The sequence below is a fragment of the Protomyctophum bolini genome (assembly GCF_963924005.1).
Source record: "Protomyctophum bolini genome assembly, chromosome: 3".
NCBI classification, from domain to species: domain Eukaryota; kingdom Metazoa; phylum Chordata; class Actinopteri; order Myctophiformes; family Myctophidae; genus Protomyctophum; species Protomyctophum bolini.
In genome coordinates this window covers 47,576,172-47,593,768 of record NC_137864.1, presented here as the reverse complement: position 1 = coordinate 47,593,768, position 17,597 = coordinate 47,576,172, and the positions used below count along the sequence as shown (strand labels likewise).

General features: G+C 44.2%; 1 protein-coding gene across 2 annotated transcripts in view; it reads left to right on the top strand.

Annotated features, from left to right (window-relative positions):
- Positions 1–402: 402 nt before the first annotated feature.
- The window catches only part of mxi1 (max interactor 1, dimerization protein), a 30,700-nt gene continuing 13,505 nt past the window's right edge, over positions 403–17,597 (top strand). The window contains exons 1-3 of one of the 2 annotated variants that reach the window (XM_080759403.1): positions 403–759; positions 3,761–3,869; positions 7,544–7,573. In XM_080759403.1, coding sequence (XP_080615529.1) covers positions 528–759; positions 3,761–3,869; positions 7,544–7,573 — 371 coding nt within the window. In that variant the 5' untranslated portion in view covers positions 403–527. Of the gene's footprint in view, positions 760–3,092; positions 3,560–3,760; positions 3,870–7,543; positions 7,574–17,597 lie in introns of those variants that run through there. The other variant, XM_080759404.1, reaches the window with a different exon arrangement.

Here is a 17,597-nt window from a genome sequence, read left to right as displayed (position 1 = left end):
AGCAATTATTACTTGTTCTCCTCTCTATTAAAAAATGTAAATATAAGAGGACAATTAATTTGGTTATCATGGCAGCTGAGCCTATCAAAGACATACTTCTTAGCCTACTTAAAATAGTACTAAACATACCGGTAATGTGAATTATAAGACAAATATTAAGAAGACGACTACACTAAACCAAGAGAAAGGCAAACCAAGTGTGAATGCGAGAGTCTGAGATTATAACTTTAAGCTAAATAGTACATATATACTGTACATAATTTATTCCATCACTCACGCTGCTCAAATAAAAGGCTTGGCATGAGCCTACAGGCGCAAGGACCATGCGGAGCTCCTGAGGCAGAGGGAGGCCGGGCGCTCAGAATCCCCACGCACCGCAACAGACAGGCATTGGCCGCTGTTCCACATTACAGCCCGCATTCACACTAACCCATACCTACCTACAGTACTGGTCTGGCTGGCAGCTGCTGCCTCAAGAGTTTATTCCGCTAAGAAAGTAGTCTGATTTCACATAAACCAGGACGAAAATGGCCAAAAGTGAGAGGCAAAGAAGAGGTCTGTCTCTGAAGACCGAAGAAGTGTTTTTTGATTCCGAAACGTCCATGGATCAGCAAGATTTCGACATGTCTAGTTGCCCTTTTAATGACGTCTTCAATTCCGAAGACTCCCCCATGGATCAGATCAACACTTTTCTGAAAAATGTGCAAGTTTTGCTGGAGGCTGCTAGCTTTATTGAGAGCGCCGAAAGGAAGGATGGAAGTGAGTTTAATTGTGTTGCATTTTGGCCTTTTCGTTTGCTTCTGAATTTTACGAAAACAAGACTTGCATTGTCTACACAGTCTCAGACAACAAAGGGCTGAGTTCATTCAACTAAGCACCATAGCCTAGGCTGTTATAATGTCTATGCCGTGCGCACTTAACTAGTGCATCTGCAACATTACATTTTGGAGGGGTAAATAACCTATTTGTGGTCTAGTGTAATTATATTTAAACTATGTTTCGTTAGATGCATCATGCATGTGGGACATTGCAGCACTTTGCAACTGCACTCTAAAGCAAACCAATTATCTATCATATTTCCCTGCAGTAGAGTAGTGATAATAATGATTGGGTGTGTGTGGGTGTGCATGCTGGCAGCCACTCCGTTGTGAGATAAATTCTGACCACATTGCAGCGCCCTCCAACCCAGTTGAGGATGATGTCATTGTGTCCTCGTAGGCTTTGGTTAAAACAACTTTAATCGATAGAGTTATACAGCCATTCTTACTAGTGAATGTTGAGTGAGGCAGTGTATGAAATTAGATGAAGACACCTCGTTGTAAAACGGCATTTTTAATTAGTTTGTGTGGTTTTATATTTTGACATTTGGGCAGCTTGAACCGCCCTTGCCTTTATGTCGTAGCAGATTACTTCTCTGTAAAATCATCATCATAATAATAATAATAATAATCATCATTATTATTATTATTATTATTTATTATTATAGTCTACTTTATTAGTATTGTGGTTCTGCTAATCAGTTGCAAGTAATGTGAAATAGATTTGCTTGTCATCGTTGATGATCTTTATAAAGATATTTGTTATGAATAATTGAATACTGTCTAATCTCTAATGCATATTGCACTAACGTTGTGGCCGTTTAGCTAAATGTTATACTGTAACATGCATATGTTGCACCAGATACTGGGTACTTTACCCCCCTCTTCACCGATTGTTTGCTTCCTGGTTTTATATTTGTGGGTGTTTTCGCATGGCTTCCACATGGCGCAAAACGCCTTCATGATTGGCCGAAAGCAAGTTCGCTTCTCACGCCTGTCAATGCCTGCTACCAATCGAGTGCCTTCTTGACAGTGACGTCATGTGTTGCTGGGCCTGGCTTCGGCCGACACATGCACCCTACCACACTGGTGAATTATGGGATTTGTAGGATTTGTGGGATTATTGTGGAGAGAGAAACCGTGACAGGGACACTTGCCATGCTAAACTGAGGTCCAATCAGGGCCGGTTCTAGACTGCCCCACTAGGGTGGGCGGCACAAAAATATAGGGGGGGGGGGGGGGGCAATCCTGCATGCACTGCATAGCAAAATAATAATAATTGCAGGGTAAAATCTCCAAACCTCCCGAAATGCATCATCAATTCATCATATCTTTTTATCTATCCATCCATCCATCTTCTTCTTCTTTGACCATCAGTAGGTCACCCTTTTTCCATCAGCACCCTTAAAAATACTGCCCACTCAATCAGAAACGATAAAAATATATATTCCCTATAACTGTTGATTGGCTGTGCAGGACCCCCCAGAACCGGCCCTGGGTCCAACAATGTTTTATTTTTGCACATGTAGCATCCGGTTTCAAAACTCTCCCATCATCATCATCATTACCCACAGTATTAATCAAAACATAAGCTTCCATTGATTGATACGCTTTAGGCTTATCTTTAGGCTTACTGTATCTTGTAATGTATGACATGGTGTGGCACTGGTTCTCAATCTTTTTAATATTAAGGACCCCCAGTTTGTCGTCCATTAGGCCACAGACCCCCATCATAACACTGAGATTGTAGAATGGTTCCATTATACAGACCTGTATAAAGGTGTCGACCCCTGGAACCCCATCAAATGCCCCGGGAGGTCCCCTGAACCCACTTTCAGAACCACATACATACTGTTGTAGATGGGATTTTACTTGTATAAACAAAGGTAAAATAGTTGACTATTGACCCATATGATTTTGCTAACCGAATAGCAACAAATAAAACTGACATACAACATAAGTACAGTTAGTACACAGTGACACACACACACACACACACACACACACACACACACACACAGTCACACACAGTCACACACACACACACACACACACACACACACACACACACACACGCACACGCACACGCACACGCACACGCACACACACACAACTGCAGGGTGTCGAGTTGGCCTGTATGCCTGTGTTAAATGGACCAGGCCATTCAATGACTCGGTTTCCCAGGGTACCTCGCGGTTTGACAAGCCCCCTCTCTCTGGAGGTCCCCGCCCCCCAGCTGTAGAAACCTAGGTAAACAAACTGGGAGGAAAGGCAACGAGCAACAGCAGCAGGGACTTTGCTGGCTCTGGGCTGTTAGGATATTTTATATTGTTTTTATACCTTTTTTTTTGTAAAATTTGTTATCGTGTTTCTAAGACACTTTTAGTACTTTGATACACTGGTTTTATCGTTTTTAATGATAGGCCCTGTGAAGCTTTGGCTGCAGCTTTGTAAGCTGGTGGAAAACACTGGCTTGTTTTTCTCTCTCGACAAAGGCTGTTCGTGGGCCAGCGAATATATTGAACAAGATTTTTTTTCCAAAGCAACATCGTGTGTGTAAAAACTGATCGAACATTTCAACATTGATCAGTTGTACCAGTTGTTTTGGAAAGATCACGCTATACAATCACGTTAAAACAAACCAACACTAATCCATAGGCAAAGTACTATGACGGCTGTTCAGGTGATAAACATCCAGCTATTATTGGAAGCTGCGGAATATCTAGAAAGGAGAGATAGAGGTAATGGTGGAATCCCCATGGTCTGATAAGAACTTAAGAATGGTTAAAAAAATACACTGCATTTATTTTATTTCTGTACATGTAAACGAGTGTGCGACTGTGTCTGTGTTTACGTGGCAGCCCTGGCTGCATGGTTGCATGTTGCTGCGATGAGACGTGAAGCTCACCACCACCGTTCTGCTTTTTTTTTCATCCCAACAGAATGTGAACACGGATACGCTTCAACGTTACCTTCAAATGAAAACACAAATAATAATTACCAGCGGCAAAGGAAATTCCGAAACAAGAAGTTCAACAATACCCACAACAGGTAAGACTTTTAAATTAAGTTTCCCTTTTCCTGCTATTTGAGCATATGCCTGTTTGTGACAGCCCTTGATATTCAATCAAAGTCATTCGTCTTAAATGCTTAATAAAACAATTCTGCGCAAAATGTATAATTTCGTGCTAGGGTAACGCTTAACCAAAAATAGCAGATCTTCAAGCAAACAACACGTCGCTAAGCGACGTGTTGAAGCGACGTGTTGTTTGCTTGAAGGTCTGTCTGTTTTTTATTAGGTTTCAGTATAAAGCATCAATGCTTTTCCTTAGTACTAGTAGCATGTTTTGGAAAATATATTTTTCTAGTAGCCGAAGCTAAGTTTGTATGCAGTCATAAAACGACGTTATTGGGAATATTTGTCTTTAAAATAATAATAAAATCCAATCGTAGGTTTAGTGAACGTGTGTGTTAGTGGGGGTAGGTACTGGTAGCAGGCAGCATCAACAGCTCGCTAGCATTCATCAGCTGATTGTCAAGCTGCCTGCAGCTGCTAGGGACAAGGGTAGAAGTTACACCCACAGAACGGAACGAACAATCCTTTACAATGTGCCGCATTTGCTCCACAAGCGACTGAAACGCGTTTATTTTTTATTGTTGTACATAATGCGTTTTGTTAGTCTATTTTTGACGTGAGGAATTTCCACATTTTCACATGACATCATTGTTGTCTACAGTGTGGGAGCGTGTGACAGTTTTATCACCATCCCTAAAAAGGAAAAGCTGCTATTTATGGCAAGTTCGGCTTGCAATCCTCCAACACAAATACCTGGAGATCTTTGAGGAATTATACGTTATTAATCAATCGGTTATATATTTGCTATATAGGGTCTTTTTGCAGTTTCATTATTCTGAAACATTGAAAAAAGTGTAGTTGAATTATTCTTGCATTGTGCATCCAGCATGTCTTTTACTGTGTAATATCTGAAATAACAAAGTTGGATAACAAGAAGACACGGTGTCAAATATACATAAGGTGCATGGTCAACATAAAATAAATTGGCTTTAATATGTCTTTAATTATCATGTAGCTTGAGTGTGTAAGTAATCATGTAGTAATCATGTGTGATAACAAATCAGATGTTGCCACATCATGTGCATCGGGGAACAGGGACAGCAGCCAAGAATCTCCTCTGATAAAGCCAGAGTTGTGTGCTGAAATAGCCGATCTACAAGCTCGTATGCGAGGGCGTGTGACACGTTCTGATCTGGGAGATTGGCTATTTTCGTCTCTCGACTTGACCATGCATAAATCAGCTGATGCGATGCATTGTGATTTCACTTGCCACACTATGGTGCTTACATGAATCTTCCCATTGACAACTAGTATGTATCAAATGGAAGCCTTGCCTCCTCTGTCTCTCAGAGCTTTTTAATATTAATGTAGAGGAACAGGCAAGCCACAAACAGGAACCGTGCATTACTCATCAGCGCAGCACGCACGCACGCTCACTCACTCACGTTGCCTAGTTCTGCATGGCAACAGTCACGATCAGATATAGGTCCAGGCTTGCTCCAGGTGAGGCCACCTCCTTTGTGACATGCGAGGCTTAAAGTGATGGGCTTATCTCAGTCTGTCCTTTCACCTACTGTTTACAGCGGGGTCGCCTTTATCTCATTGACCTGCTGCCTGTGTGTTGCACGCGTGTGTGAGTGTTGGTGCGCGCATGCCCATACACAAGCATGCGTGCGGAACAACTCAGTGTTGTTTATATTGTCATTGAGATTCTGACGTGTTGATAGATGATATGGGAGGTGGGTAACGGGTTTACATTTACAATGATAAAAGAGCATATAAAATCAAGGCGACTTAGATTGAATTTTCGGAGTGGGTTCTGCTGGAGCGTATAAAGACATTGTGTGTGGTGCTTCACTGTTGGCTGTAGTGGGGGCTGGGCTAAGAGATGCCACTGATTCAGAGTAATGGTAGCTTCACGAGAGAGAGAGAGAGCATGCAAGGTGTGGGGGGGGGGGGGGGGGGCTGTCATACAGATGAAGTAGCTTAGATCAGTGGTTCCCAACCTGATGCCCGGGACCCCCTTGAGGCCCTGTCTATTTGGAGGTAGTCCTACATTGCACAAAATGTGTCAGGTGAAAACCTGACTAGTGAAAGACCTTGTTTCTTTTTTATCTACACGCTCTTAACATGGCGTGTTGAAGTTGGGCTCCAAGGACAAATGGTTGTGTGACAGTGACACATTTAGATTAATATAAGATACATTGATTCTTTTGTGTGGTTGGCCTATTCAGAGCATAAGTATTACAGGGGGAGCTGCCACACAGTTGTAGAATATGTGAGTCGCGACCTGTCAAACACATGCACGTGTCGTGAACGCTAACGGCAGTTGTGGGTTTTCTGGTAATGGCGCAGGCCAGCTTATTAGTTAGGTACATGATTTCCTTGTGATAGCTGCTAGTTCTCTTAGGCCATAGATCTTGTCATGTTCAATTAAATGTACTGTCACAGTTGAGTTGATACCCAGTCTTGCATACCCTACTACAAGTACTGTAATGTATTCTAACCGAGACATGTGGTGTTTTTATTGGTATAAATAATTGAACACAAAAAGCCTCCTTTTCTTATGTGGTGACAACTCCCATGTAGACTAATCTCACAAGCTTTTTTTTTTTTTTATTATTTTGTAAGGAACCAAAGAAATGTTTAAATTAGTTTACTTTTGTTTTGGGGCTACCTACGCCCCTTCCACCACTAGCACCACTACCGTCACTATATTTCCTGTGCCCCTGCTAACAGCACAACAGGCTGTCATGTTAATACAAGATGAGAAAAGAGAGAGTGAGAGAGGGACATAAATCCCCAATAAGGAGAATTGATGATCACATGACCCAGGAGAAATGGGTTCCTCCCCCTAAGCCTGTCCCCGTGGTGCAGTGCACTTTATGTGGCGAGGAAGGAACCCAGCCGTTTATGTATCAGGAGGAGGGCCTGTGCCCCTTCAGTGTGTTTCCACACAAAGAAGCTCTTAGGGGCCAGCTGATTCACTTTACATTATTAACAGAGCACTGAACCCTGGCTACCGTGTGTGCACTCACACTTACCCACCAGTGTATGTACTATGTCAGTGCACCACGTGTGCGTGTGACTGACACACACACACACACACACACACACACACACACACACACACACACACACACACACACACACACACACAGATCTGTTGTAGTCAAGGCTTTGTAGTGCAACTTTGCAGGCCTGACAGTCATGTGGGGAAGGTGGGACTGGGGAGTTTGTTAGCATTTGTGCGAAGGCTGCACTGCACTTGGCCCTGACTTTGTCTCATTTGGGATTAATTAATAAATCCATTGAAACGAGGCAAAGCCAATTCAGTGCGTCTCTATTGGGCTTTGTTTGTACAGCTTATATGTATATTAGCCAGACTGTGCAGAATGAGGCTCCAAGAGTGAATAGACCTGAACATGCAATGCAAGTCTAGCCTAGGCTAGTGGTTATTAACCACTTATGCCCTATTTTACACGTCCATTCGAAAATAGTCGATCTACAATGCATCTCGATGGGATGTGTGTGTGGGCTTGTAGGTCGGTTATTTTTGAAAAATGTTGCTACATTTTGAAAACTTGGGATACATTTACACTGCCAGGCTGAAAAGTGTTTACATGTTCTCTACTTTCTATTGTTGCAGGTCCACACATAATGAGCTGGAGAAGAATAGGTGAGTTGGCCTTCCACTTTTACGTTACTTCATTTGAGTACACTGTATGCACGGCACACACACACACACACACACACACACACCTCCTTCCTCAAATCGTACTCTTACTTTGCTAGGTTTTAGCCAGTGTCCACAAGCAAGCATTGCCTCTTCAACAGGTCATTAAAAACAAAAGTAAAGGGCGACCTAGTTTCAGTCAGCTAAGGGCATTTCTCTTTCTGTCTCTCTAACACTCCTGAGTCACAGCTCTGCATGGGTTTATGCAACAGTGTGGTTGCTATGGGCTTTGAGTTACATGGACAAGGCAAGGGTGCATACAGGCAGGGCTGAAACTGAAGACCAAAGTTCAGTGCTTGTTGAAATGTAAAGATGTCTTTGGAGTGAGTGTGTGTGTGTGTGTGTGTGTGTGTGTGGGGGGGGGGGGTTCTGCCCCAACTAGATGCTTGCTTTTCATGGGTTTCGTCAAAGTACTTGGATTTTTCATTCTTTCAGTCTTCACAAGATAGCATCTGTGCACCATTAGGAATGTGCCGTATTGAAATAAGTGTAGGCCATGGCGTGTGATGGTTTGCCAGCCACTGCTTATTCGGTGGAGACAAAAGATAGTGGTTTCTTAAGTAGAAGCCCTTATCAGATTGTGATTCCACCGCCCACATTGGGCACTAGTCGTCTGTGTTTTGGCTTTGTAGTTTCACAAGACAATCGTGCTGTGAGAGGGTTCACTTCCAGACCATAAATAAGAACGGCTAGACTTTCAGGATTTATGGTAAATTAAAAAAACAACAACCGCCTTCCATTTCATTATCTCCACTCCAGGCATGTGGGTACAGTGTGTTAACTATCGCTTAAAATCAATATACTTTGTTGACCCGTGTACCCTAGGGCAGGGGTCTATACTTGGTTCTCTCCTTTTTCTCCTCTACACAAAAAAAGGTCTACAAGCTCTCTGTGAAGGTTTGCCTATTGTGACATGCCCAGAATATGGATGCTAGCGTTACTGTGGTTAAATATAGTCCAACACAGAGTTCATGCGTCATGATTGATGCTAGTATACGTTGCCTTGCCCCCCCCCCCATGAGGCCAGCCAGAAGCCCAACTGGTCCATACAGATAGCAACAGTGCAGCATCACCCACACAGGTTGCTTCGTCAGTGTTCCTCCATGCCACCCCATGTGACACCACCATGTGTGGGATGTGGCAGAGATAAAGTGATCCGTGCTTGGTGTGCTCACGGAGGCGCTGGCCTGGAACATGCTGTTCTGTGCAACACTGCACAAGTCATGATGAGGCACCTACAGTACGGTACAAGTCCTTGTCCTTTAGTTTGTTCAGCTGAACACCTTGAGCCTGGAGTTGCTGTTTGTAGGGATGCATTGATTAATCTTGCTTTGCTGATTTTTCCATACTTCCGTCTTTATATTGTCAAATGTGTTGTTATGTATATTATGTGTATCGACGCTGACTATCCAGCCAAATTGTCGAGAGTTCTGCTGTCGGTTGCTCTGTTCGTCGCTAGTTGTTGGGATTTCAGTTCCAGCCCAATCACAAAAGAAAGAAAGAAATAGAAAATCCATCTTTTATTTGTATTTATAAAAAAATAAAAAAATGAAAGGCACACTTTAGGTCGAAATCACTTATAATCCCCACTTTTTCTTTTCTTGCCAGCAGTTAATCCAATTCCCCTTTAACCCATTTTGGGCGGGAACCCCTTTTGGTGTTAGCATTATGTTATGCTTTAGCTATTGAAAAATAGCAGATCTACGAGCTCATAGTCTGATATTTTTGAAAAATCGAAGAACCACTGACATAGAAACATAGCTTTTTCAGAAAACTGTCAGGATGAAGAAGACGTTTTTAGAATCTGATCTCAGGTCAAAATGGGTTAAGCACATGTCCCACCGTAAGCTATATGTGTCAGGCATAGTTGTGCAGTCAAGTGTGTGAGGCTTACGCCATACACGGTAAAATCCACAGTGTTAATTTATCCATTTGTAACTCTTGAGAGTGTACAAATGTACACTCTTTAAGAGTCCAAATGAACCCATAGGATGTTGCTGTGTAATTGTGGAGTGGGGCAGCCCCGTCTTTCTTTCCATCGCAGCAGACTCCTCTAGTGCTGTAAATTGGAGGCGGCGGCCCCTTTACGGCCCAGTCTGGCAGGGGCCTCTGACTGCAACACTTTTATCAGACCCTCACATCTCGCTGCGGCTGTGAAGGCCTCGCCTTCCGCAGCTACCGCAGGACCAGATAACCTCTCTGCAAAGAGCTGGAGTCGTGACGGGGCAAGACCACAGGACTCGGATGAAAGGGTTTTTTTTTGGTTGCAAAAATTCACATTCCAGATGCTCGCATAGTGCATGCAGCCCACCAAAGATAACGCCGAGGCCCTGCCACTTTGATCAACGCTCCGCATAACAAACTATTTTACTGCCACATGTCACCACTAAATTACACTGTTAGGTTTAACAGTACACGGTAAAGTCCTCATTGTTAGTTTAACTCTCTGAGCGTAAATCTGGACTGTGGGAACAGATATAACAGAATTGTATGCCGCCACTATATATAATGTTGCTATTCTAAACAACCCCTTTCATCACCTTGTCCTCTCACTAAGTCATTGTTGTTTGAAACGTGTCAAATGGTGGATTTGCTCACATTATGCCCCAGCTAAGGCCAGTCGTGGTTTAGTCATGTTGAGGCTGAGTTGTATAACACAGGATGAGGGAATTACACGCTGGTGCGCCGATAACTTTTTCCATTTTTCTTAGGTCTTATTTTAGATACCGGTATGTCAGTGCAGAAAGACAGGAAACCACGGGTGTAGATAAAGGAGAGACAATAATAATAATAATAAAAAAGTCTATTTAGGGTTAATCGATATGACAGGCTTTTTACTCCCTACAATAAAATCCAAAGGAGTCAACGGTCATCAACCTATTCATTTTCATATTGTTTGTCAATCAATCATCCATAATAAAGACAGTGACAGATTTAGCTGCCCATGGCAGGGTCACATATGCAATATTAGTTTTTCCACTCTGTCCTTTAAAAAGCTGAGTTTGTGTAAACTGTGCCAAACACCTTTCAGTGTGGGCTCTCTGTGGAATATTAACACGGATACCTCCAAGTCATATTTACGAAATAGCCAATCTACAATGTCTTTTTTTCCTCCTGAGGGTTTCACCTGAGTTAACCCATTCTGAACGGGAACCCCTTTTGGTGTTTTAACTAAAGCATTATGTTATGTTATGTGGTTAAGGTGACACGCGAAGAGCAACCTTGAGGCCCCACTTAGTATTGTTTTGTTCTGTGTCGGTGGCCTGGGATAAAGGAAGATGGTCACGCCTCATTTACATTCGACATTGGATCGGTGTGTGGGTGTTCTCGCCTGCCAGTTTTTTGTTTTTCTTTCCAAAAACTCTTTCCCCTTACAAAAAGTGCAAAACACACGCAACCCGTTCCACTTATAGATGCAGCCTACTTTGTCATTACGTGAGCTGTTAAGTGTGCTGTCAAATGTGGTGGGGGACAGGGGGACCCATCTTGACCAATAGAGTCATGAGTGTTTTTAAGATGAGTAACTGGAGGTGTTATTCACAACAATTGTAATGACCTTCAGTTAACTCAATGTCTGCCAACGACCTAATTGACCTCTTTTTTAGCAACTCCCACAGCGCCAACGACGTCTTTGTCGTCTTTTTCAGACGGGTATAACATTGGACCAAAAAAAAAAAAAAAAAAAAATCTTTTTTTTTTTTTTTTTTTTAAACAAAAAAATGAAAATTTAAATTAAATAAAAAAATGTATAGAGACTGGCGCTTAGGGACTTTTTGGCACTTCTTAAAAGCGATGAATGAGTTAACCAGATAGTTTGATATCCATGATACAATGAACATTTTTACATCCTCCTTTGCTCAATATATCCAGCTGTTTGGTAATGGGTCTGAAAGGAAGTGAAGAAATTAATTAATTATCAGTAAATAAAACCCTGAGGAGGAAAAAAAAGGTTTTGTAATCGATTCATAAGAGTAAGGTGTCCCAATAGTTTTAAGTGGTATGTTGCTTTAGAGTAAACCTCGCCTCATTCTTCCTATAAACTTAACACCGTTTGTTTTAGGCCTTCAGGGATGAGTAGCCACACTTTTATAAAGCCCCAGCTCCATGTGTTCTGGATGTGCTGCTGCTGATGCAGCCTCTCCGTTGTCTGCCCAGTGAGTGTGGCCTATTCTGAGGCTTCGCTGCAGGGCCTAAAACCGGCACCATTTGTTCTCCTCCAACGTGACGACTTGTAAGCTTTTCTTGGCTCGGGAAAGCGGCTTAGGGGACTTGATCTCTGGTCTGGCGAGCCCAGCCAGAGCTCTGATGGAGCATACACACACGTGCTACTCGGGGCACGTTTCCCCTGCATGGTGTTGTCCAGTGCCAGTCCACCCACGCCCCTGCCCTGCATCGTGTTGTCCAGTGCCAGTCCGCCCACGCCCCTGCTAGCCTGCTCCCCTGCATGGTGTTGTCCAGTGCCAGTCGGCCCACGCCCCTGCTAGCCTGCCCAGTGTTTCATTTTGACGGTGACGGAGCAGGAGGAAGTCATTGACAGGCTGATGGGATGAGAGGAGGGATAGGTCGAACACACCAGACTCAAGAGAGCCTTGAGTGGCACACAAACCTAATAATACGCTCTCCCTGTGTGTCAGTTTGTGGTGCACAGGGGACAATCTAACCTGTAATTAACACAGTGATCTACATTGGGTAAACCAGTACCAGGGTGGTATATAATTAACACCAGAGCCCCGCTCAAATGCTGGTGATTGTGGTAATAATTGCTGCTGTTAGTGAAAGTAGGTCACTGGCTTTTATACCCAAGATACATTTCTTCCAACAACTGATTTACAGCAACTCGCACACATTTCAGGGTTAAACGACTTCCAAAAACGGCTTTAGGAACACTTCAGAGGATCCTAGTTTACCTTTTTTCGGTGCCCACACAGGCTCACCCATAACCCCCTGACTACGCAGCGAAGCCCCCAGAGTTCATTGAGTTCATTTGTACTCTCTCAGACTTTAATCAACACTGAGGAGTTTACTGATGGGTCTCTCTGCCCCCGGATCCTCTGACCCTTTGACTCTGGTTATCTTGCCACCTCCTTGTTGTGCCCTTATACAGTAAACTGCATCCTCACCGCATTCCGTGAAAGGACAGCGTGTTGGCAAACTAACAGGGCCGGGCGGCGGGCATACAGGCTTAGTCAGCAGGTCGGAGCCCAAGGTGTTATAGCCTCAACGGGCTTGTTTAATTTGAAGGACCGAAAATAGCAACGGTGTGTTGTTTTGAATGAGAGAGAGAGAGGCCGTGAAGTTTAGGCACGAGGAGGAAAAGTATATCAAGACTCCTCCTGTGTTCTTTCTGGTCTCTCACCCTGCAATAACAACCCTTCGGACCGTCCTCCTACGCTACCTTTTTGCCATTAACGGTAGCGGTGGCGGGGCAGACTTGTTGATAAGCCCACGCTAGCATAAGTGTACTGACATGCTGTTGTTACATTGCGTTCCAGGATGGAATGCTCCTATGTTCCTTCGCTTGGTAGTTAGTCATGCTGCTTAGTCATTTAGTGGCCACGTTGAACTATATCCACACCTAAATAAAGGCAGAAGAAGTGAGGAAAGAAAGAAAGAAAAAAAGAAAAATGCTTATTGGGTGGAAAACAACACACGGCATATTCATTTAGGCTAAATCTAACTGTCTATTTTTAGCCTCACAGCCAGGGGAAAAGGGGGAAAACACCACACGCTTTTGACCAATCCTGGTGCCCCATGATGTTAGCAACTCACCAATGAGAGTGCAGATCTTCCCGACTATCTCATGTCTTTCTCTCCCTGAATGCAGGCTGTGGACGACGAACAAAAATATTGTAGAAGCATAACATACAGTATACTGTGTATCATGTATTTGGAGGAATAGTACATGGAATAACTTTTGTTAAAATTGTGTAAATCAACTTAACCTAACCTTGTTGAGTTTGCACGCATACTGTGTGTGTGTGTGTGTGTGTGTGTGTGTGTGTGTGTGTGTGTGTGTGTGTGTGTGTGTGTCTCAGTGTGACTGTGTGTCTCAGTGTCTCAGTGTCTCTGCATTTGTGTGTTTGTGGGAAAAGGATGTAGTGTGGGCTATGTTTGGATTACTATCCCCATTGGACGTACCAAAGCCTCTCTGCACAGCTACATGGCTGTGGAGAGGATGTGGTCTGAAGGGGCACTGAACCCCCCCCCCCTCCCCACCCTCATCCCACACACACCTCGCACAGAGCAGCTAACATCTGGCTGAATGGCCCTCGGTTTGCACCAGGCCTGTTTTAGAAGCCATATTGCAGTTTAATCCAAAGCTTCTCTCGTCCTGACCTATAGGACAGGTCGCCAGGACCAAGCAAAGGGGAGAAGTGGGTGGTGCAGGTCAGCAGCTGGTCGGATGGATGGATGGATGAATGAATGGAAGTGGAGACACTTGATTTTGAGCATAGAAGGGCATTGGAATCGTGTGCCTGCGTGCCTGCGTGCGTGCGTGCGTGCGTGCGTGCGTGCGTGCGTGCGTGCCTGCGTGCGTACGTGCCTGCGTGCGTACGTGCCTGCGTGCGTGCCTGCGTGCGTGCCTGCCTGCGTGCCTGCGTGCCTGCGTGCGTGCGTGCCTGCGTGCGTGCCTGCGTGCGTGCCTGCGTGCCTGCGTGCGTGCGCCGTTGAAAAAGAAAAACAATGTCTTGGACAACCCAACTAAAGGCATGTGATCTCTACCTCTTTCACTTCTCTCTCTCTCTCTCTCTCGCTCCCCTTCCCTTCTCCCTCCGAGAGTGAAGCCTTTGTCAGTGGAGCAGATTAAAAGGCAGTGTGCACGTGTGAACTAATCCATGTGTCAGTGATGGGTTTCATCCCCATTCTCCCTTGGCTCTGCTACACATACCGCACAGCTGGCAGGACCCCCCACCCCACCCCCTCCTAGTCAGCCTGGTGTGTGTGTGGGGGGGTGTGTGGCTTGGTTTTTCAGCTTTTTTTTTCTCTCTCTCAAGCTAACCAGTCATCTTTCTTCTTCTCTGTCTGATGATCTTCTGGTTTCCTATGCATCCCCCCATCCCTCTCCCTCTTCTTCACTGTTGCTATGCGTCGTTGCAGATGCCTCTCGGTGGCTTGGCATGGCGTCAGTGTGTTGGCGTGACGGCGGGCGGTGTCGGTCTGCCCAGTAATGACTGCCGTCCGTCCGTGCTGCACTTTATCCCATTCTGACCTGAGATCAGATTCATACGAGGTTTCCACTAGGACACACACTGGTCTGATTAACCCCATTCTGACCTGAGATCAGATTTAAAAAAAATGTCAGTCGCTCTTCGATTTTTCAAAAATAGCAGACCTACAAGCTCGTAGCGCGCCACTCGGTGGCGCGCTATGAGCTTGTAGATCTGCTATTTTTCAATAGCATAAAGCATAACATGATGCTAACACCAATATGGGTTCCCGTTCAGAATGGGTTATTTACCAGCCTTTCCGCATGGGGATTGGCTGCAAGAGGGGTTCCCCTATGATCACACATTTGATTTTTTTCCTCCCTTTTTTGGGGGGGTTTACAGCCTCCCATTAGTCTGTTATTATAGTAGCTCCTACACTTTCAGTGTGGTTTCCAAATCCCGCATCTCGCTGATGTTTTTCCAAGCTGAGTTCCAGTGGCGATCCTAGACTAAACAATCCCGCCGGCGGCGTTCCCATCCGTCCGCATAGCCAGTCACAGGAAGGTGGGACTCTCTTAGCAGCATGTGAGTCTTTGGAAAAGATTGAGAACACAACAATTCAAGTGAATTGTGAATCTAAAAAGGAAATGCAGCTTTTGAGAATAATTAACCACAATTCTGGCACACCTATTTTTGGCATGGCATTATTCTTTTAAATATATTTTTTATCCCACGATTTTGTAACCCATTTTTCACCCCTGTGTCAATCATCTAATTCTAATGTGATCCTGGGCTCTACACACCCTCCACCAACCTAGTCCCCATTGGCATGGCATTATAGTTGAAAAGTTTTTTTTCTTTTTTTAACAAACTTGTAGATTCATAGACTACTTTTCAACTTGCAATGAAGTGTATATAAGGTTTAGATTCAGAATCACTCTCTCACACACACACACACACACACACACACACACACACACACACACACACACACACACACACACACACACACACACACACACACTCTCTCTCTTTGGGGGGGGGGGGGCAGGAGAAAGTGAGCATTCTTCACATTCCACAACTGTGTTTGTCAAATGTACCAATTAGCCATCAGTACGCTCAATGGTTGATTGTACTGGTGGGGCAGCAGGTGTGGGGCACCATGCTATACAAACACAAGCCAAGGCAGCGTTCACGTGGGGTTGTTTAGATTCAGTTTCTCCTGGCGGGCTGTTGGTGTCTTTCCCATTTCCTGCAGGTCTCCCTTTGGTGTTTTGTCCACCTGGCTGATCGGTAAGGGTGACACAACCGGGGGTGACAGTCCCAAAGTTCCACCGCTTAGTGGTTGAATTTGCTTGAAGAGACTTTACTCATCAAACTGGCAGAGAAACAGGCTTAGTTCAGTTAGTCCAGTTTTTTTGTCCTTCATTTGAATAGAAAATCTTCTGTAGAGATCAGCTGGTGAAAAGGATCACTAGGACATCGGCCATTGGCTGGCCTACTGTAACCCAGCCCAGATCACTCATCTGTGTCGGCTCCCAAGGCTAGTTTCTGGGCAGATTACGAACAGACAGAAGTCCTCCCTCTCCGTCTATCCCATCTGTCCATGTTTCATAAAAGAGAAGAGAAATGCATTGGTCTTTCATTGGAGAGAAGTCAGTCCACAGCAGCAGTTGAGGTGTGTGTGTGTGTGTGTGTGTGTGTGTGTGTGTGTGTGTGTGTGTGTGTGTGAGAAAGAGAATGTTTGGGAGCCGAGAAACGTGACGGATTAGCTAGCACGTCACCATCGGGCAACATATGACTCTGACCAATTTTCTTCACTGTAAAGACAGCCTCTCAAGTCCTCATTTGTTTACCTTTGTCCCGATAACACAGACTGTCATTTGAATTCATCGCCCAGTGCATGAATTTAATTTTTCCATGAGCAATGAGAACATCTTGGACATGTTGTCCAGTGGCTGTTGATGACATTATGCTAGCATGTCATCATGTGTCAAACCATAGACGCATGTTTATGAGTGCATGTATACTCACTTCAGAGGACAGCGTACAATGTGGTTTTTCAAGGACTGTTTGATTGTTGCTTTCTCCAATTTTGTTTTTGCTAGCCATAGCTGGACCATTCTTCTGACATCTTCTTAGATAGGTTTCTAACTGCAGTCCTTTCCTATACAATTGTAACCTATTTATGGTTGTTTTTGAGGCACATAATATGGTAAAGTCCAGCTTTGCAACCAGGCTATTTTTTAGCTGTTTGACGACGATTCCAGCAGTCAGCCTAGAGAGTGTGGTAGTTTTCTTTTCATTTTTCTTCTCATCCAAATAAACAAACAACAACAACCCCTTATTCACTATTCAGTCAGGTGCCACTGTACTGTCTGTATGAAAATCCATGTGACCAAGGCTACAAACGCATAGCAGTCATGTGAGAGAGAGAAAGAGCGCGAGAGGGAGCCAGAAGGGCCCCTGCGTAAAAGAGGGACAGAAAGAAAAGAGAAAAGCAGGGAATCATGGTCCATCCTTGCGAGGAAAAAAAAAACAACCCTTGCCTTTGTGTTAACTTAGCCAACCAGTAAACAAAGATGGTGAGCAAATACAGAGAACCGTTGTTTGGCATGTTGCTTGTCCATGTTGTGCATGTGTCTGTGCATGCATGTGTAATACTCCCAAGCTGCGTGCGTGCGTGCGTGGAGTACAGTGCACCTATGTATGTATGTATGTATGTATGTATGTACAGTATGTATGTATGAATGCATTGAAGGCACACGTACATGACAACACTGAGTAGTTGATATGAAAGACAAGTTGTATGGCGAGTA